The following is a 21,253-nucleotide window of genomic DNA, read 5'->3' as shown; positions in this document are numbered from 1 at the left end:
ATATATACACACATATACGTGCATATAAATATACATGATATATATATACATATCCATATATATAATACATATATATATACGTGCAGTCTCTGTGTGTGTATATATGCACTCCTATGTATATATATATATATACATAATGCATATACATATATATAATAGATATATAAATATTAAATAGTTAAAAGTCGGGCCCGGCCCAAAGGCCCAAGCGTTAGGGACCCAGGCCGGGCTTGGACCTCATTTTGAGGGCCTAGCCCGGTCCGAAGCGCATTTCTCAAAATCGGGCATGGGCCTGAAAAAACTGGGTCGGGCAGACCCGATACCGACCCCTACTTGCTCCTGAATCATGATGGATAAATGTAATGAAAAGACAACAATTAATTTAATAATATTTGTTTTTAATCCTCAAATATCTCACATTGAATAATATTAATGTGCTCTGAATTGATGTTATGCAACTTTCTCTCGTCCGAGTTATTAGTTGGAATGGTAAAAATGGTGTTTGTCACCCAGATGATCATTTTTCACAGCACTCGACAGCTAATAGATTGGTAGACTAGACAGAGCTGAATTAATCAGAGTCAGTCTTTCCTCTATAGAAAGATCACTAGTCATCTTTGTGGAAGTTCACCTTCAGACCATACCATAGAGGAGATCGAAACAGCGCAATAACCTTTTCAGATTCATCGAAAGACAATTTATTGTTGCGATATTTGGAGAAGAAATTCAACATCTATTTGAGAGAGACTCTACTTGTGCTTAAATACATCCTACCGGTGAGCTTGTTCTTGTAAAATAAGAGTGTTCGTCTCCCCATCTTGCTTAGTGCAAGTTCTTGAGTGAACTTCGTGAAACTAGGTAATGGATGTACGAGGGTTACTCCGAACAGTCTAACATTATTTTGAATGATTTACTTGATGCCCTAGATTTGATATTAGGGTGCTTGCTTTGTCTTTGATTGATTCGTGCTCTACTTGTTTCAAATCTTGTTTTCAGCTCACTTGTGTGTTGGAATTTGCAAGTGGTCGAACTATATTGATACTTGGTGGATTATAGGTTTCATTGTTGGATCAATTTGGTGCTTTGATTTGTTGAACTAATTTTTGCCCTAAATCTTCCCGTAGCATTAGTCTTGTATTGAATCTGTTTTTGTGCCATAACATTTGTGCTTGATTCATTGATTTAGTGTAAATAGCTTAGTAGTTGTCAAATCTACCCGATTAGGGTTCTTGTCGATCAACTCTAGGTTGCTAGTGATCATTTTCATCAGTTGGAATCAATCTTGCTTGTGTTTTACTATTTGTAGTATTTTCATTTAGTTTAAATTGAACTAAGGCGTTCTAGGGGTTCCTATTTAAAATTTGGAGACACAATTCATCCCGTGTTAACCTAAATCCCTCATAAAATATTTAAAAGGGCGATCCTCATATGATCCCAGGAGATCAAAGGACTAGGAAATAGCAACAGCTATTTGTACAATTCATGGACTAAATCAAGTAATCAAATTCTTTGTACAACAGAGCCTGAAGAATAATAGAGTTACATGAGATACAACACCAATCAAGCAATGAGAGCAGCTCACTATACAATTGTAAAACTCAAGACAATATTTCACTTCTGTTTATATTTTCCCACAAATGGGTTATTCACATAAGGTTTCATGGGCACAGACTTCATTTCCCAAATCTTGAGTGATGTGGTAACTTTGCTCTCTGTTGCATTGTTGAATAAAAACAGTCTAGCATCACCATAGATTGCCTTCGTTGGATAAACCCTGGATGTTATGCATGTTCTCCCACCTTGAGCAAATCCTTCTACTACTGAATGATCAACCTATATTCAACATAAAAATGGCACCAAACATGTTTTAAGAATGATTTGTACCATAATGAACAACAACACATTGTCGGTTTTTTGACATGAATTTAACCGACCAGTCGGTCGGTTAGATGCAGTTATTTTAACTGTCGCTTGATTATTTCGGTCAGTTCTTTAAAGAAATATGTAATTTTTATTTGAAAATAACTTATCGATCGATTCGGTTATCGGTCGGTTCCGATAGATAGGTAATTTTGTACAACCCTACTTAAAATAGCAGAAAAAACACAAGTATGATCAGCTTACCAGTATCCTCAAAGATAACTTTTCACCCTCCAAAACTGGAACATAGTTGCCATAAATTTCCTTATTGACATCAGTGGCCTTTGAAGACCTGAGTACAAAACCAATTTAGAGAAAAATGCTGCTACAATCAATAATTATTAGACTAAGGCTTGGATGATAACGATGATGTTCGATTGACAATGCATAATGAGATTGCACAATAAGTACCTTGACTGGTCTGTGCAGAAGAAAGTCTTGAGGGTGCCATTGGCTCCTTTGGCAACATAGAAGTAGACTGGAGTCTGCTCAATGAGGCTCTCATCTGCAAGAACCAATAGACCAAAGGGTCCAAGTGCACCGCGTTCAGCTGATCCACCGCTAGCACTGCAGCTGAACTCTACATTGGATTCAGCAGCTCTCTCCAAACCCTTCTGGTCTAACTCAAATTCGGCAACGATATCCAACTGTTACATTCGAAACAATTAGAAAGTAAGATTGCAGCATTATTGTTGTTTAATTGGAGAGAGTCATTATCAACGCTTTGATAGTAATACAAACCTGTGAGGCAATGCCAACTTGCAATGGCACTACTGATCCTGCTGTGACCTCCACTCTGTTAAATTCTTTGCTGCTGAATCTCAAACTGTCTACCTCTTCCACTGGCCATTGAAGAAGATTGGTTCCCGTTTTCTTGTCAAACATCACTGTCCTTGGAACACCCTGTAGGATATCACCATTAGAACATTAATGTTGATCACTCTCAAAATAGAAACAAAATTTTAGTCCTGGATTTCAGAAAGATAGAAAATTTAGGACTTGATGCAAGCTATGGTTTGTGAAAGAAATGGTATTCTGATACAGCGATATCATTATTCTCCGCGATGAGAAGTGAAGTTTTTGTGGTTTGAACCCACACTTAAGTTGCTATGAAGTGACTTTACTGCTGTGACATGCCTTCTTCTATTAATGATGGTGTATCTGTTGTCAATAAAAATGAAATGTGCGAAGAAAATTTATGCTAACAAACCTGAAGAGATGCCCATCCCTTCTGCAGATCAGCAGCTTCGCTGTCCGACTCCTTAATCCAACCCCACAAGACTCTCCTCTTCTTGTTAGGATCATAAAATGTCTTGGATGCATAGAATATGCCGTAATCATACCTAATTCCAATGCCAACATCAATTCTGGGATCATCTGGAACCCATGTACCAGCCTTTTCATCATAAGTTCCGAGTGCATAGGAATCGATCTTATCATCGTCAAGGCTAGTCTTTAACACATGCTTCACTCCAAGTCCATTAGCTGATGTCTCTAATCCATTCTCACTTGTTAAAGAAACAGGATAGAAGTCCACACACTCCCACATCCCAGTGTTGGGGACACCATGGAGTACCTCATCCAGCTGCTTGTAACTCTTAAAATCCTCTGTTTCATAAACCAAGGATATGCCAGTTTTGTTAATCTTAGACCCCAAAGTAATACGCCACTTCCCTTCTGATGTGTACCAGGCAGTCGTGGGGTCCCGGAAGTCCTTGACATCGATGCCTGGCGGTGGTACTAGGACTGGATTGCCCTCGTATTTTACCCAATTGACAAGGAGAGGATCAGAGGGGTCTTCAGGATACGCAAGATTTTGCACCTGGGCAGACACATTGGTGGATCCTGTGTATAACATAATGATTTGGCCATCAGGGAGGATTGTGGCAGATCCAGTCCAAACACCATTCGAGTCGTACCATTGATCAGCAACCATTGCCAATGGAAGGTGAAACCAATGGATTAAGTCCTTGGATACTGCATGGCCCCAAACAATGTCACCCCACATTGCACCATTTGGGTTATACTGGTAGAAGAAATGGTACCATCCCTTGTAGAACAATGGACCTGTATATTTTGCAGGTGAATATTAGGAGCTAAATTAACAATCCTAAATTGGTTTAGTCATACAACTTAGTTAGAACCAGAAACAAATAGAATGTACAGAAAAGTGAGAAAGCTAAAAATGAGGAAGAATGCCGGTACCGTTGGGATCTGAAGCAGAGATAAACCATGTTTCCCCATCAGAGCAGAATTCATCCAATCACCCAACCATCAAGGGAAAAAGACAATGACAAGAACAATCAGATCTGTTTATGTCATAATGTATTAAAAAACAATGCTACATTACTATTCCAACAATGTATAAACAATGTTGTTAATCTCAGCAAAGCCAGTTATGGCCCCCCACAAAAAAATGGGAATTCCAGAAAAGTGGCTTGATTTCTTGAGTTCTTGTTGGTTATCCAAACATTTTGGAATTAAAAAGGATTTCTGCAACTTTCAAACCCTCGAAAAGTCATAGCTGTAGCACTTTTGGAAACTCTTTTTCCTTCAAAACAGTGAATTTTTAAAATAAACAAGAACAAAAAAATGTCTGAAGAATTAATTAATTAATTAATTACCGTTCATCCAGTTCTTCTCGGGTTGAAAATGAAAAGCTGTTCTTTGCCAAGACAACACTTTATTGTCCCACGGATACGCTTCTCCGCCAAAAATCCGGTTCGCCTTCTCGGACACACCAGCCGACACGCCACGCGACGTTGGCGGCCTCAGGGTCTCCGACGGCGTCGTTTTTTCAATCTTCGGAGAAGACAAAATAGACCCATTTGCATTTGCATTATTTTGAACATGAATGTCGTTTGATCCATTATTGGCGCCAATAAATGCCACAAACAGAGCAAACATCAAAAACCCAGAAACAAACACCAGGAGTTCCTTCCTGGGTCGCCGGCCGTGGGGCTCGTCTCCGACGTGATGTGATGATCCATTTAAAAGTGGAGCCTTGGAGGAGTCGTCGGGATCATACGAGACTGGAAGGAATTGTTTTGTTCTGGTGTTGCTAAACATTTTAATTGATAAAAAACAAACAAGGATTTGGGAAAAACTTGAGCTTGTAATTGTATTACATCAAAACGAATGAGGGAAAAATGCAATTGTTTGGTTGAATGAATTTCTTGCTTAACTGGAGAAATATGGAGAGGCGATGATCTTCATTGTTATATGTATACAATTGTACAATCGTACCTATATATATATATAGAGAGAGAGAGGGAGAGAGAGAATGGGTTATGGGTAGTTTGTCTGAATTCTGAGACAAACAACTGTAAATTCCATGAAATTTCCTAACATATAAAGACATGAGAGGACAACATGCAGCATGCGGATCCAGCATTTTTGTGCTAAACATGTTTTTGGAACCAATCTAATTTTGAATTATTTGCTTCCAAAATTTTGTTAAGTTTTGTAACCAAATTATTTCCTAAATTATTTGATACAAAAAGGGCCTTAGCTTAGGTTTAAGTTTTTCTTGTCATGATTATTTGCTTCTGCAAACTTGTTCGAAATTTGAGTCGCTACGAGTAGTACACTAAAAATATGGGATAATGTAACTTTTGATCATTGAAAGAATTTATCAGGTCCAATTCGAATACTGGATTTTCAAACGTTCCAACTTGAAAATCTAAAGTTGAAAATTTTTGCAATATGACACACGAGTATATTTCTCACTCTTCGGGCAAATTCCTTACTTTTTCAAAAATGTTAGGGATCCTAGTAAAAAACATGTCAGTTATCCCAGTAGTGGATCTTATCCCTTGATTGATGTAAGTGTAGGGGTCCACAAAACCTGGTGATTGAACTAGAGAGTGACACATCCACTACTGGGATGTTTTTTACTGGAATCCCTATCATTTCTGTTACTTTTTATGCCACATCAGCTAGTTTACTGTCCGAATAGTGAAAATTTGTCCATGTGTGTAAATTGAAACAATTTTCAACTTTCGGTTCTCAAATTAGAACGTTTGAAAATTCATTGACCGAGTTGAATTTGATCAGCTATTTCAGTGACCAAAAATTATAATATGCCAAAAGACTTTTTTTTTTTTTTGAGTTTCCTTATTCATTTTAATTGAAACTTGAAAGTGATTTTTTTTTAATTTTAATATTGAAACCCGTACCTATTAATCTTCTTTCTTTGTCGCGTGCAAGTAATTTCTTAAAATCAGAATATTCAAAGTCACATGGTAAATTGAAGAACACGTAATCGAAGACTCAGACTGCGTGAGTATTTAAATCATGTGAAACAAGCAGAATATTTATGCAGTGAGACAAACTTAAGCTTTGAAAAAATTTCAATTCTGGGTGAGATTTGAGAAGAAAATTAGAGGCAGTGATCAACTTGGGGATGGCTTACTCATGAATTATTGGTGGTGTAGTAGGTTGAAGATAATATTTTACTAAAATGTTTAGCAATCAAGGAGTGTTGAGTAATTGGTGACTCAGATTTGTGGACATTTGGCTCAATCCATGCTACATAAATTAAATTATTGGATAGACAATGTTAGAGGGCTTCTTAGGTGTAGGATCTCGCACCTGAGAAGCATGCGGACCTACCCGTTACTTTTGGTCAACATAAAAAAGCATGTTCGCACGATTCTCATATGCGGGATCCCTCTCAGTCGCGTCTGAGAACTAGCGGACAATGTTATGTCTACTGTCACAAGGCCAATTTTTCACTCTACAAAATTGCCTTGCGATGCACTAAGAATATCTTCTTAGTCTCAGCCAATTCAACGCACGAACGCAACAAGTGGTAACTATCGCAGTGTCGAGCTCTACCTGTGAAGGGGATATGCGGCTGTTCGGAGCATTACTAATATGCTCCGACGTAGCTCTTTTGTCAAAACGATCTTCGTCTTTGAAAAACGTAAAGTTGTCACGACTTGTCTGCGGCTCTCGCAAATCATCTGCCCTAACTGAAGCTATTAATACAAAGTTTTAGAAATTTAAAAATCGTCCACACTATCAAATGACATGGCAATGCCACATCAACACCAGCTATACTTAGACTACTTTGGGCTACCAGATCCTTGGGCTCTATATCATTTTCGATAACAAATGGATGCAAGAAAAGTAAAAAGACCAAACGACTCAATAGCATTGAAAGTGGATTTGTAAAAAAATAAAAAATAAAAAAATTATGAGTGAGTGGCCTATATATGACCACCACAGTCACAGAATAATATAGGCCACTGACTCAATTTTTTTCAAGCCACTAAACTGAAGTTACTTTTGTTAGAGCCCTTAGTGTGGCCCTTTTGTTGTAATGTTAGGAAGATATTTTGGGAGGGTAGAATGTTCCTGTCGTTCCATTTTATTGAGGAGCTGGGTTTATAGTTAATACCGTTGGGCTTTGCATCAGATTGTTTCTGAGTAAAATAAAATTTACCAATCAAAAAATAGTGGAAGAGAAGACAACATCAACCTGGGAACTGGTTACAAGTAAAAGGAAAGATAACTGGCAAATAGTTTTCCATAATTGATAACATTGATAGTATTCTAACTCCCTAGCTATAAATACAAAATGAGGACAAAGCTTACGCTGCCTCAATAATAAGGAACAAATAGAAAAGGGAAAAAAAAAAAAAAAAAAAAACAGAACCAAGTGATCATAGCCTACTTGAAAATCACACTGCAGCTTCTCCATTTCTGAAAATTCATTAGTCTATTAAGCTCCTTCCTGCTTATTCTTCCATCTCACAAGAGACTCCAGAAATTTCATTACCTGCACACACAATTCCATCAGATTCAGCAAACCAGAATACAAAATCGATGTGGGCAAGGGCATGGAAGTGATTTGCACCTCTGATGGGTCCTTGAGAGAGTAAAATGCCTTGGTTTCTTTTGGGACTGGAGACACCAGAATTCCATAACCTCCACACTTTTCCCGCAACACCTGATAAAGGGTTGCATTCTTTTTTATACAACTAGCCATCTAAATAATGAGCAACAGACTCAAAACAAACTTGTTGTAACTTGCCATGGCAATTATTACACAAATACCTTGAATGCATCTTCATCAGTTTTATCATCTCCAATGTAAATTGGGAGCACATCATCACTTTTACTTAACCCTGTCAATTTTGAAAAATACATAACTCGTATTATTTGTAGTTTTATGTCATAACCTTGTATTGCTATTCAACCTACTGAAAATTTGACAAATGTTCAAGAATAGAGAGAGAGCCAGAAAGTTACCAAGTGAGTCCAACAGAAATTCAACTGCTTTTCCCTTATTCCAGTCAATCATAGGACGGACTTCTAAAACCTATGTAGAGAGAAAAGTACTAAACAGAAATCATTATGTGGATAAAAGAATGTGGTGCATCTGCACAAAAAATAGACAAACGCAATACCTTTCGCCCATGTGTTAGTCGTAAACGAGGGTAATTTTTAAGAATATCATGAACAAGTTGGGCAATAGTTGGCCAGTTCTGAAAATAGAAGCCCAAACACAAAATATCAAATTTGTTATCCAATTAGAAACACACCTATCAGTTGCCACATTAATCTTATAGAGGCCTAGAAATATTCACCTTCTCATCTACATTACGGTAATGTACAGAGACGCAAAACTTGTGATTCTCGACTTTTGAACCCTGGATTCCTTTAGTATTCTCGACAAGGGTTCTAAAAACCTGCAAAAAGAAAAATCAAAAAAAGAGCAATCAATATTAGAACAGAAGAAAATCAAACAATGCTTCTCTGCAACATATATATACATGATCCCGAAAACAAACAGAGCACCTCATCGATCATAGGTATAAATTCTTTAGCGGGCTGGAACAGATTTACTTCCTTGTCCTGCCACAATTAGAACAATGAAACATAAAGGAAGAATCAACAATATATTATGTTTGGTATTGAACAGGTATTGAACATTCTACTGGAGAAAATATCATCAAGCCAATTTTACAATATGAAATGGGATTAAAAAAAGGAGAACTAGAAAAGGGTTGTTGCAAATACCTGTTGGTCAGTAGATCTAATTATACAATTATTTGAATGGTCATCAGTGGCCGAGTGATTGACGGGTCCCATGATGTCCATTCCATGACTACCAGCATAATATAGTTCTCTTAGTTCTACCAACTCATAAACCTGAAACAGGACAATGGATCATACTAAATGGCATCCTGAAGGATTTAACTGGGGAAAAAAGCAGAGGAAAATATTGAATTCCAATTAAATCTCCAACTACCTTATCACGACTTCTTCCACTAATTATTGCTGTAGGGACATACTTTGCAGCATTTCTTACTGCAGAACGCATCTGATAGAAATTCCTTTTTGTGTTAATAAAAGACCAAGATGGCAGACATATAGAAAGAAAGACATCAAAGACAAGATAAACATTGTGTAATTCTTACATCACTGGACATAAGAGCACAATCTGGGTCATCCACTATTGGTGAAAGAGTCCCATCGTAATCAAGAAACATTGCAATCTTCTTGTTTTTTGCGTAATCTGTGATTTGTGTAAAAGAGTGAAGTGCTGAAGGATACTTGAGCTGCAAAACAAGAAACAAAACAGGAATAGAATTATTATAAGTAGAGAAATACATGCAGAAAGAACTAGTTAAGAATACGATCAATCGATCATAAGCTCTCTACATATCAAAAATAATTGAGCCTACCATCCACGAGAGATGAGCAGTATCAGTATCATCAGAAGTAATCTGCACAGTGAAATCCTTAATTAGCTTTTTCCGAGGAGGTGACGAGGATTTCATGGCATCCAACCACCCATTGGAGCGAACATCATCGAGCGTCCCTGGCTTTTTCCTTGGAATTTTTACGTACTTCCCAGAGGAGAATGTTGCTCCTGCTGGTGGGTAAGGCAAGAGGCCTGAATACGTGCCTAACCTTGACTTGTTTACTGGTGCAGGATCAGTAAGAACAGGAGATGTTTGATTTGACTTTATCTCCATGGTGTTTGGATTTCCGAAGTGTTAATGGAGAAACTAAGTCTATGATATCAGCCACTCAATCACAAGCAAAAGTATGTACCCTAGACAAATGCTTTTGATCCGACCCTTTTGTCTATGAAAAACCACCTCTGTAATGTTTTCTTGTCACAGCTGCTAGGCGAGCAGTCCATCAAGTGCAGGCAACCTGGAAACCCGAAGATAAATAAAAACGAGTGAATTAAATTTTCGAACCGCTTCAAGTGTGAACAATTACCCAAATGATAAAAAATTATAGTATTTGAAACCTTCTCATTTCCAAAAGTAAACTGCATCTATTGGAGGTGGCCGAACATGATTTGCTCCAGGATCCTTGAAAAGGAAATATTACAAGGCTTCCAAATCCTTGCAAATTGCACTTATTTCCTGCATTGATGTGAAAAATCGTAACTTTGGTTTGTAACTTGCAAGCATACACAAAAAAGGAATATATAGAAAATTTCACCAACACACAAACTAGTCAACTTCAAACATAACTAATCAAAATTTGCAACAGTCTGAGATCATAATGTAATCTTCTAGAGATAAAAAATGAAAGAAGCAATGGTGAAAATTCTTAGTTCAATGTGACTCATATGCTTGCCTGCCCGCGACTCTACCAATACATAGTTCCAAACTTCCAATACATGGCTGATCACAGCCTGAGGCTTGTACTGATCTATGATGCCATTAGGTTTGACACATTAGCTTGTCCACTTCAATATCTAAGCCCTTGTGCACCTAATGGACTAATTCTGAGTTTAAAATTGTGTTGCAGGCCAGCAAGTACTTCACAAGCAATAGCTATTCACCTCAGGCTTACTGGAAAACGTTGTAATGTAGTCATATAATATCATAGCCTAGTAGAAACTGCAATTATCCAGACATCAAAGATGTTCGCTGACCTGATGCTTATATAGATAATATATTTCAGCGAAGAAATAGAATGAAGTGGCATTACTAAGACCCAAAAAAAAAAAAAAAAAAAAACAAAACAAAACAGAGAGAAATTTGATGCTTATATTATCTGAATATGATCCACATCTCCAAACCTACAATATCTACTGCGACATCCTTCTGTATACTTCATGTCTAGGTAGATAGATCAAAAGTGTTTTCAAAGTCATATGTGACAAATAATTAATTCAAGGTCTCACTACTTTGTCTGACCAGCTAGCCAGCAATACACACAACACAGTAATCATAATACAGTACACTGTACACATAAATTAATAATTAAAAACAATCATATGTCTCTCTGTCTTTTTCAATATCATGTACATGACAGCTGCTCATGGACTACATATGGGGATTTCACTTGTAGATCTAGTACGTCCCATCCAAAAGCTCAATAATCAAATTCATACCGAAACAAAACAACAATGTTAAATGAATAGGAAAGGGAAACAAAAGTGTAAATCTTCCAGCAATGATAAGACACTGCAACCACCAGAAAAACCACACAAACCCCACCATTAAACACGAAATACAAGGAATAGAAGAAAAGAACAAAAGAAAGTTCATTAAAAGTCAATAATCAGTTGCTAGAGGCAAATTACAACAGATTATGCCGTAGTTGATGCACCACACTGAAAACTTAACTTGAACTTTTGAGGCGTTATCAGTATCACACCTAAAATTGCTAGAGCACAAAAACAGCTAGAGTTTCCTATTCGAGGTTACATGAAAATGAAATTGATTGGGACTCGTCTTTTCAAAATCTCAACATCTTTAATTAACTCGTTCACATCTACCGACAAAATTTATAACTTATATTAATTAATGGTGAAGATTATAGGGAAAAAAAAATGGCCGTCCAAATCAGGCTCTGTACAAGGAGATTCTCTAACGATTTTTTTTAAAAAAAAATCATGTCATTAAATACCATAATTGCCATTAAAACACTGCAGAACAAAAACTCTCAATCCAGAAAAAACAATGAATGGCGACCGTCTGGCCGTTGTTTTCTCTGATTGAAAACAATCGCATAGATTCACAAAACAAAAAATGCTTCGCTTCTGAGTTTAATATGGACCATTCATGTCTCGCCTAAAGCAGTTAAACGGTGCCGATTAGAGGTTGAAATTGCAAAATAAGCACATACATACAGATTGCCAATAAAAACCTAAAATCCCTGAATAAGACGAGAGAAAATATCAATGTTTACGATATTGATTCCGGCATCATTGCATTGAAAACTCGAGAACTCAGATTCTACTAATGAAATCATACAAACCAAAGATATCATACCTGATTTACGAGTTATAAACAAAAACTGATCTCTAAAATGCAGTTCTCAAATCAAAAGCCTGAAATGAAGAAAGCGAGAAAAGAAAATCAAGATATGCATACACAACAAATAGGGATGGGGACAAAAGGCGAGAGGTGGAGAAGAAAGAATTAAACCTCAAAAGGAAATTGAATTTGTCGCAGAGAAAAAAACCTAGAGAAGGCGAATGTAACAGAAAGAAGAAGAAGAAGAAAAAAAAAGAAAGAAAGGGAATGGAAGGATTTGAAGGAGAAAAACAACGCGTATTTATAGTGTTTTTCCAGACGTGTTTAACAAGGTAAGCTCTTAAACCCGTCCTATTTTGGGTTTAGGTTTTTTACCCTCCCCATTTTAAGTAGACGTGTAAATGGTAAACTATAGAGCCACCTGTTTTACCGGTGGTGAATGGAAGCAGGGGCGGCTCAACCCTAGGCCAATGAGGCCGCCGCCTAGGGCCCCAGATTTTTGAGGGTCTCAATTTTTTTTATTATACACTTGATAATTGTGACCTTTAGATCCAAAATAATTAAAAAGCTAGCTATTAACCTATTGTCTAAGTTGTCTTTTAGTTTAAAAACTCGCATAGTCTCCTTCACAACAAGTTGTACACGCAATTGTCAAGTCAATCGGTCCATCTTTCTTTTTTTCATTTTTAATTATCAGTTATCAAAAAATCATTTCTTTGCATTTACATTTATGAGTGTAGTTTTAACTGACACCTTTAAAACACAATTTACAAGACAAAATAAATTTCCAATATTAAAAATTTTAAAGAAATTTTGGAAGAAAAAAAAACTTCAATTGAAATATTAAACTTCATAAAAAAAAAAAGTTAGATTCTTTTTGAATGCACGAATAGCTTATAGAATTTTATTAATGACACCTGTAACAGAGTAGCTTCTACATAACGAAGTCTTTCAAAACTTAAACTTGTAAAAAATTATTTACGGTCAACTAAGTAACCACAAAGGTTAAATGAATTGGTTATGTTATCGATTGAAAAAGAATTGTTACATAATCTTAAATATAAAATTTTAATTAATGAATAGGAAAAATAAATTTTAGATAAGAATTAAAAATTATATTAAATTTAAAGGGTGTCGGTTATAATATTTCCCTAAGGCCCTATGTTGAGCCGCCCCCTCAATGGAAGCCACGTTTCTTGTGGGACCCAGGAGGAGTCGACGGGCAGATCTCATCTCACGTCGCGTGCATGCGATCAGCATCGTTGGAGATGATAACCGGCCCACCCCCAGTAAACGTAGAAGTTTCCTCTTTATTGAGGTTTTTGGAGTCTGTGGGCTTCATCTAAACAAAAGGCTACAACCGGATTGGGATTGCTCTCCAACGTTTTGAGAGGAGTGTCTAATTTAATAAAACAATTATCAATAAGGACAAAATTAACAAATAAAAAAAATCTAATAAAGGCAGTAAAAAAATAAGAATAAGGATAGAAATTACAAATTATACCATATTGTATTTAGGGCTAGGACTGAGTCATATCAGTTTATTATCGATTGATAATGTAACCAACCCGACCAACCGATTTTAACCAAAAGTGAAAATTATTATCGGCTCGAATTTTATGGGTCGGATGTCCATTGGCAACCGACATTTTTTATCAGTTGATGGTTGATTATCATCCGACAGGTAATGGGTTGGTTGGTCGATAACAATAACAAAACTAATAATTTTAGTTCAATAATAATGATTAAGTACTAATATTTATACTATTTTCTTTATTTTTTTTAAATAGTCGGTTGGTCGATAATTATCAACCAACCGTATTTTAAAAACCATCTACCAACCCATTTATATATGGGTCGGGTTATATTATCTCGGCCCTATTATGTGAATCGGTTTATGATTGATTATCGATCGGTCGATAATGGATCTTTTGACCGATAAAACCGACCCAGTTCCAGCCTAATTGTATTGACGTCTCTCTCACAATTTTTACAGCGCATGACATCATCATTGTAGTATATACATGTGGCGGTTGATGGCGGCTTTTGGAGGGTCTTATTTTCACCTATCACGTGGGGGAAAACGGTATTTTCACAAATCTCGTTGGCAGTGAGTCACGAGAGACGCGATCCGACCTGGCAAGTTGGCCTAAAAAAGCTTTTAATGTCAAATGGGACTGTACGAGAGTAAAATTCAATGGTCAGAGAAAAGAAAGAAGTCTTTTTCAAAAAGAAAAGAAGTGATCGTGGGACCCAAACCTTCTTTTTTTTTGACGGAATCTTCTATTATATTCGTTACGCCCTTTTATTAAAAAAAATTTTCAAAAATCAAATCGAAAAATTATTGGTAGAAATATGAAAAATATATGATCAACATTATTTGCAACTTATTTTTTATTAAATACATTCCATTAATCATTTTAAAACACGCTAAAGTGTGATGTATTTAGTAAAAAAATGAGGTGCAAATAATGTTCATCAAATAAATAAATTGGCCATAATCGAGGAGGGCCAATTAATTCACACTAGGGGCAAATAATGATCCGGATGATCGAATTTATCCAACCCGGATTAAACTAAGTTTAGACATAAGTTATATATTGAAGTTCGGGTCCAAACACAAACTTTTTGTCTGGTTTAAAACCGAGTACGAGTCCAAACACATAAATCTTGTTCAATTTACTTGTCCAGACCCTAACTCGGATTAGGTTATTATCCGATTTAATTATCCAAATTTAAATCAATCTGGGTTTGATCAATTAAGTACGTCCAAAATCCATTCCGAGTTAAGGTCCAAACATGTAAGTATTTCGTGAACACGTGATATTTTCTGACTCGGAACCGATTTTTTGCCATCCCTAGTTCACACACACCCTTAATGTAAGTATGTAATTGCATTTAGATGTAAATACCTAGAAAGTATGATGTGGCCTTAATTAACTTTGATTTTGAAAAATTAAAGTAGCATAATTTTCATAAAGAAGGAAGAGTTGGGAAATATAATTATAGATCAAAGTTTTTGAATAATATGGAAGTAAGTATATGAAAAGAGAGATGCCTTACTCCACCTAAACGTCTACTTGTTAGTGTTGGCCACGCCATTTTCATTAAGTTATTGAGAAAATTGAAATATCAAATAGTAAGTAAAGGATGTCATTTCTTAATTAACCCCACACAACCCATGCCAACCAATGAACCAACCAACCATTCAAGGTGTATAATATTACCAAAAAAATTAATTAATTAAACCTAGCCACCTTAATGAAAACATGGAAATTAATTAGCATTTTTAATGCTATATTTGTTGCTATAATTTGATGCAAATTGCATGATCCACGTGACTACCATGTCTAGCAGGTATTGTTAATTTGAATTTAGTTATACAATGTTCACATTACTAGACTTGTTTAAAGTCCTTAATATTAACGTTTGGTACACATGGCAACCGAACATCTTTTTTAAAATGGTCATGGAGATCGAAATATATTCATTGACTCAAAACATAAAATAGAATATGAGACTCATAGGCACTCCAGTTACCATAAAATATGGATTACAATCAAAAGAATTAAAATCATGACTATCCATACTTGATCTTGGAACTAAGAACGCAGAACGTGCTAAAGGATCGTTGATTATACATCGTTTTTGAAGCAAAACCATATCCCATATGGAAATTTAGAGGATAATCCCACCATCTGTCCTTATTATTGAAAGTTTGTAACAAACAAAGAAAGAAAAGTATTGAGAAAAGATTCTAGCGGAGAGGAGGAGTCGGTGGAGAAGAGCATCGACTCTTCCTCTCTAAACATGAAAGGAGGAGACAGCTGGTAGGCTTAGACAAAATTTGGAGGAAAGTTGAGAGAGAAGGAGAGAGGAGGAGAAACTATTGATCCGAACATCTTTACTATTAGGCGGAAAGCTAAAAATTTATAATAAACTATTGACCTTGCTTGAATTAAGGGCAATGGAATGCTGTCAAGACTATATACCACATCGGTCGACATAATCCTATCAAGTGGTATATAAGTAAAATCCTACAAATGATAACAACCCATGAAGAACAAATTCGTGCAGATTCTTGGCACAACACGGACAATATCATTGATGTGTTTGAACTTGAATTTCTAACATAGTATTAGAGCAAATACTCGGTCCATTTGAATGTGGCCTCTACCTGGCCACTTATTGGGTTTGACATATATACACGACATACAAATGTGAGGAAGTGTCAAGACTACATATCGGATTGGCATAACCAACTTAGTGGTATATATAGAAGTAAATTCCTAGCATCTACGGCTGTTAATAAAAAAAATTGAATAATTGTAACTGACCTACAATTGAATCGACAATCAGTTATTTAAAAATTACATATTTCTTTAATATAATTGAATCGACAATCAGTTATTTGAATGTGATTTCATCGGTTCTTTACCCTTTATTTAATCGTTATGTTCGATAATCTCATGGCGACGATTTGTGGGCTCTATGTGTCTCTTTGGTAAAGCGGTTATATTGATTTTCAATATTAGCGAAAAAGCTATGGGAAAGAAACTGAGTTTAAAGCCTGTTTCACCAAACAGGCTGTATATCATTCATAATATTGTCAAATGGTATCCTTCGAAAAAACAATAACAACAAAATCTTCATAGTATCCTTCAAAAAAACAGTAACAACAAAATTCACTCTTAATTTATAAATGTGTTCGATAAATTCAAAGAGAGAAAATCATTGCTATTCGCAAAAAAGCGAACCCTATGATTGATTACTCCATGGACTCGAATGCCTTCCTGTCTTGACCGTAGAGGACAAAACTCGAGTGGCCCCACACTGCAAACGGGTTTTACTTGGAGTTTTTTTATCAAAATAACACTCTCACTCAAAATATGTCCCAATATAACACCCGAATGAAAATATTTCTCAAAATAGCACTACACGCCACTATCAGTGGCGTGTTCTTTGAACATTTTAAATGATCACGCAATCTCTGATAGCGTGATCTAATTAACATTGGTCACTCCATTGGCAATGGAGTGACTAATGGATATTTTCATTCACGCATATACACATATATATGTATCTATATATATATATATATGTACACACATCTATACATACATCTATACATATATATACATGCATACATATATACATACATACATATATACATCTATATATGTATAGAATAATTCTTCTATGTGAACAAAAAGTGTGAACCAACTTTTCAACCATAGATGTGATGGGTTCCACAGAAAATTTATGGTCCCCACTTTTGTTTTGTTTTATTACAATCATTGGATTTGAAGTTCACAAAGTTGGTTCACATAGGATAATTCCTCTATTTGTGTGTGTATATATATATATATATATATATATATATATAGGAATTCTCCTATGTGAACCAACTTTGTGAATCAAAATCCAATGGTTGTGATAAAGCACAACATAAGTGGGGGCCACATATTTATTATGAGATCCACCATATCTATGGTTAAAAAACAAGTCCACAAAATTGATCCACACTTTTAGTCCACATAAGAAAATTCATGTACACATATATATTACATGTATATGTATATATCTATACATATATGCATTAAGATATATATATACACACACACATATATATAGAGTTTTTTTTTTTTTTTTTTTTTCTTCTAAGGGTACGCCAACCTTGTTGGCGTGACCTTTACAAAGCAAATAGTCACGCCAACTATGTTGGCGTGATTGGTTTTTATACATTATTCACGCCATCAGAGATGGCGTGATCGTTGAAAACATACAAAGAACACGCCACTGACAGTGGCATGTAGTGCTATTTTGGGAAATACTTTCCCGCAGATGTTATATTGGGATATATTACGGGGGAGAGTGTTATTTGGGTAAAAAACTCGTTTTACTTGGGCTCGGCCTTTAATAATTGTTTTTTTTTAACAATTACCGACGTGGAACAGACGCCTCAGATGGCGACTACGAAAAGGAAGTTGCTGTGGAAATGCTGCAGGGGTCCCACATCAAAGGTCGCAAATTACGAGGAAAGTTGCCGGATGACGTGGCGCTGAACAATTCCTTGACTTGGATTTGGAGCTGACTCGGAGGCAGATTCTAGGAAAATGTGACTGTATCTTCAACTGAAAGGTCGTTTTTAAATACAGTCCTGCTAAATATCCCAGTATTTTTTATCCCAATTATTCCCAATCCCATGTGGCATTACACATCACATGCCATATCAGCATTTTTGTCTATAAATATACTCTCCCTCTCCCTTTCTTCTCTTTCCACTTTCTCGCTCTCCACTTTCTCTCTCCTTTTCTCCCTCACTCACACGAGACAACCACCACAACCAACCAGAGCTCTTCCATTCGACCACCGATCGAAGCCATCGACCCACCCAACGGAAGCGCCCGACCACCATAGTTATTTCCCGACCCTCCGCACCACGCATCGTCGCTCATATGGTCGAAAAAAGGCATCCAAAGGAGGAGGTAACCACGGCACAAATTGAGTCGATCCGGCCACCTCCGGCGACATCTTCGGCAACTGACCTCATATTTGGACTCCACGCGTTTAGGCGCTCCTAACCCACCCATTTTCAGACCAAATAGCTACTGGAATCCGGTAATCCGAGCAAATTACATTGTTCTAACAACAATGTAATTTTCCAATCCAGGCATCCAGCCATCTCCAACAGCACCTCCGGCCAGCTCCAGCAATGTAATAACTAGTCTTTGTGGCTTATTTTTTTTCTTGCTTATTTTTGGCTTACTTTGAAATTTACACTGTTTTGAACACAATGTAATAATCTGTTTGAATATCATTTGAATGGATATACTTTTGAGACAATGTATCTAAGTTGTTATTCTTGACTGGTTTGTATACTATTTTTCTCCCCAACTTGCATTTGGCCTATTTTGAAAACAGTGTAACCTGCAAGATTGTCTAGCAAGAAAACAGTGTAACCTGTAGGTTTGTCTGGTAAGAAACAGTGTAACTTGCAGGTTTGTCCAGCTCCAGCAATGTAAAAACTAGCCTTTATGGCTTATTTTTTTTCTTGCTTATTTTTGGCTTATTTTGAAATTTACACTGTTTTGATCACAATGTAATAATATGTTTGAATACCATTTGAATGAATATGCTTTTGAGACAATGTATCTACCTTGTTATTCTTGATTGGTTTATAGACTATTTTTCTCCCCAACTTGTATTTGACCTATTTTGAAAACAGTGTAACCCGCAGGATTGTCTAGTAAGAAAACAGTGTAACCTGTAGGTTTGTTTAGTAAAAAACAGTGTAACTCGCAGGTCTGTCTGGAAATTACATTGATTTGTGCATAAAAAAATATGGGAGAAGATGAGAGTGGGAGAAATGAGGGAAATATGAGAGGGGTTATTTGATTTTCAAATTTTTAAAAAGAAAAGTAGTGTGAGAGGAGGGAATATTTGAATTCTAAATATGTGCCATGTAAGCATAGTTATCCATGTAAGCATCCTAGGTGGCAATGCCACATAGATTTGGGACAAAATTTGCTGGAATATTAACATTTTCCTTTTAAATATTCTCTCAAATTTTCCTTCAATCAAAATTTCTCCGGTGTACCGGATTGCTTCATCGTCAAAAGAAGAAGAATGGGTTGTATAGATTTGAGGATGAAGAGGAGACCACAATCTCTTCCTCTTCCATACGCCTTTTATAGTATGTTCTTCTAATTTTGCTTATTTGTTATTGGTTCGTAGATTTAGTCTACAATCTCTCTTATGTTCAATAAGGAATATACAATATTTCTTCATCATACCGTTTCCTATAGATATGAAATATGGTTCTTCTCATCCAGTTGTCATGGATTCTTCATAACACCGATTTGTTGATGCGTTCCAACGACACATATTGGTGCACAGTGATGGACTCCTAGATTTGGTAGAGATGGTATTTCTTGATCGATGAAAGGGAAGTCAAAAATCTTGATCCAATCCATGTGTGTTGTTTTGCTTTCTGTTTTTGTTTAGTATGTCCGGGTTTAGCCGAAACAGTGTTATTCTGATACATCTCGATATTGTCCGGTGTTTGTCCAGTATTTGTTCTTCGATTTTATAATTCCTTTGCTGGTGTTTGTAAATTCTTAGGCTACTAATAGAGCATTAGGTGTAACATTTGTTACTATGGAATGAAGTGCTGAGGTTTAAATCCTTTGTAATAAAAAAAAAAAACAAAGCTTTAGAAATTAGAGGGAGGTTTCAATTCATGTTAATTAATACGGCATCATTTTAGCCGTATTAATTCAAAAAATACAGACAGCTTGCGTTGAAATGAGTTTGTGTTTGTGTAATAAAAAAAATTTCGACAGCTTCGTTTATTCCCTTGCATTAGAACATCCGCATCAATTTTCTTTAATTAATAGATTAACAAAATATCACTTTCTCTATTTTACACATTTCTTATTCAACCAATACTGAATTAGATTATCTACTTTATTAAAATATTAATTCTTTATTCATCTACATTAGTGGTGTACTTGAGCTAATTTTTTTTTTCTTTCTAAATTTAGTTATGGAGGACGGCCTATGTCACCCCACCTAAGGACGCCCATGCATATATGGACAAGTTTAGTAAATTATTTGAGCGATCGTGTAGAGATGGATATTTTTCTAATTCAGTGTCTCCGACGTTCAAGATGAATGTGCGAACGGATTGATTAAGTTGAATGCTCCAATAATTAGCTCTCATGCACTCGTGAAACACGTTGTAAGCTTTGTCATGCTTGTATATAATCTCTGTCAGATGAGATTAAAAGAAATCTGCCAGTGTTAACCATCTAGCTCGTTCAAGGTTATCAATAACACACGACTAAAAAATATCTAGCTAGTTCCTGAGATTACTTTACATGAAACACAGTTTTACTTATATTTATATTTTTGTACAGTAAACGAGTCATACCATTATGACCATTGCTTGTTTTCCTTTTCTGTTTGAATCACGAAAGTATAACTGTATAAGTGATTTCTTATCTACACGGTTGCTCTTTGAGATAATTGAATACAGTTTCTAATTTCTATTAGCTTTATCTTTCTATCTTCAAATCATATTATTGTTC

The 21,253-nt window shown here is 36.0% G+C and overlaps 2 protein-coding genes across 2 annotated transcripts; both read right to left on the bottom strand.

The window, feature by feature from the left end:
• Positions 1-1,423: 1,423 nt before the first annotated feature.
• On the bottom strand, positions 1,424-5,127 carry LOC119980804 (acid beta-fructofuranosidase-like). Its single transcript, XM_038823596.1, has 7 exons — positions 4,545-5,127; positions 4,126-4,134; positions 3,131-3,987; positions 2,662-2,823; positions 2,332-2,567; positions 2,125-2,212; positions 1,424-1,833 (listed from the first exon to the last, which is right to left on the bottom strand). The coding sequence occupies exons 1-7, from the start codon at positions 4,987-4,989 to the stop codon at positions 1,612-1,614; spliced, it is 2,019 nt and encodes a 672-aa protein (XP_038679524.1). The 5' UTR covers positions 4,990-5,127; the 3' UTR covers positions 1,424-1,611.
• A 2,253-nt stretch (positions 5,128-7,380) lies between these two features.
• Positions 7,381-12,462, bottom strand: LOC119980397 (probable trehalose-phosphate phosphatase F). The gene is made up of 14 exons (XM_038823079.1): positions 12,333-12,462; positions 12,177-12,235; positions 10,196-10,313; positions 9,618-10,095; positions 9,351-9,491; positions 9,182-9,253; positions 8,950-9,081; positions 8,728-8,784; positions 8,517-8,618; positions 8,337-8,414; positions 8,179-8,248; positions 7,984-8,054; positions 7,784-7,876; positions 7,381-7,705 (listed from the first exon to the last, which is right to left on the bottom strand). The coding sequence occupies exons 4-14, from the start codon at positions 9,909-9,911 to the stop codon at positions 7,649-7,651; spliced, it is 1,167 nt and encodes a 388-aa protein (XP_038679007.1). The 5' UTR covers positions 9,912-10,095; positions 10,196-10,313; positions 12,177-12,235; positions 12,333-12,462; the 3' UTR covers positions 7,381-7,648.
• Positions 12,463-21,253: the final 8,791 nt, after the last annotated feature.

The sequence above is a fragment of the Tripterygium wilfordii genome, chromosome 16 (genome assembly GCF_013401445.1).
Source record: "Tripterygium wilfordii isolate XIE 37 chromosome 16, ASM1340144v1, whole genome shotgun sequence".
Classification (NCBI taxonomy): Eukaryota; Viridiplantae; Streptophyta; class Magnoliopsida; order Celastrales; family Celastraceae; genus Tripterygium; species Tripterygium wilfordii.
Note: the sequence above shows the minus strand (reverse complement) of the source record. Positions and strands in the feature narration are given on the sequence as shown.

What these genes read in the sequence shown, in the direction of transcription:
- LOC119980804 (XM_038823596.1), bottom strand. Translation starts at nt 4,989, where the DNA reads ATGTTTAGCAACACCAGAACAAAACAATTCCTTCCAGTCTCGTATGAT. An exon ending in AAGTTGGCATTGCCTCACAG is followed by an intron (nt 2,568 to 2,661) that starts GTTTGTATTACT and finishes CGAATGTAACAG; the next exon opens with TTGGATATCGTTGCCGAATT. An exon ending in AGTTATCTTTGAGGATACTG is followed by an intron (nt 1,834 to 2,124) that starts GTAAGCTGATCA and finishes TGTTGAATATAG; the next exon opens with GTTGATCATTCAGTAGTAGA.
- LOC119980397 (XM_038823079.1), bottom strand. Translation starts at nt 9,911, where the DNA reads ATGGAGATAAAGTCAAATCAAACATCTCCTGTTCTTACTGATCCTGCA. An exon ending in CTGCTCATCTCTCGTGGATG is followed by an intron (nt 9,492 to 9,617) that starts GTAGGCTCAATT and finishes CTTGTTTTGCAG; the next exon opens with CTCAAGTATCCTTCAGCACT. An exon ending in ATTTCTGTTGGACTCACTTG is followed by an intron (nt 8,055 to 8,178) that starts GTAACTTTCTGG and finishes CAAAATTGACAG; the next exon opens with GGTTAAGTAAAAGTGATGAT.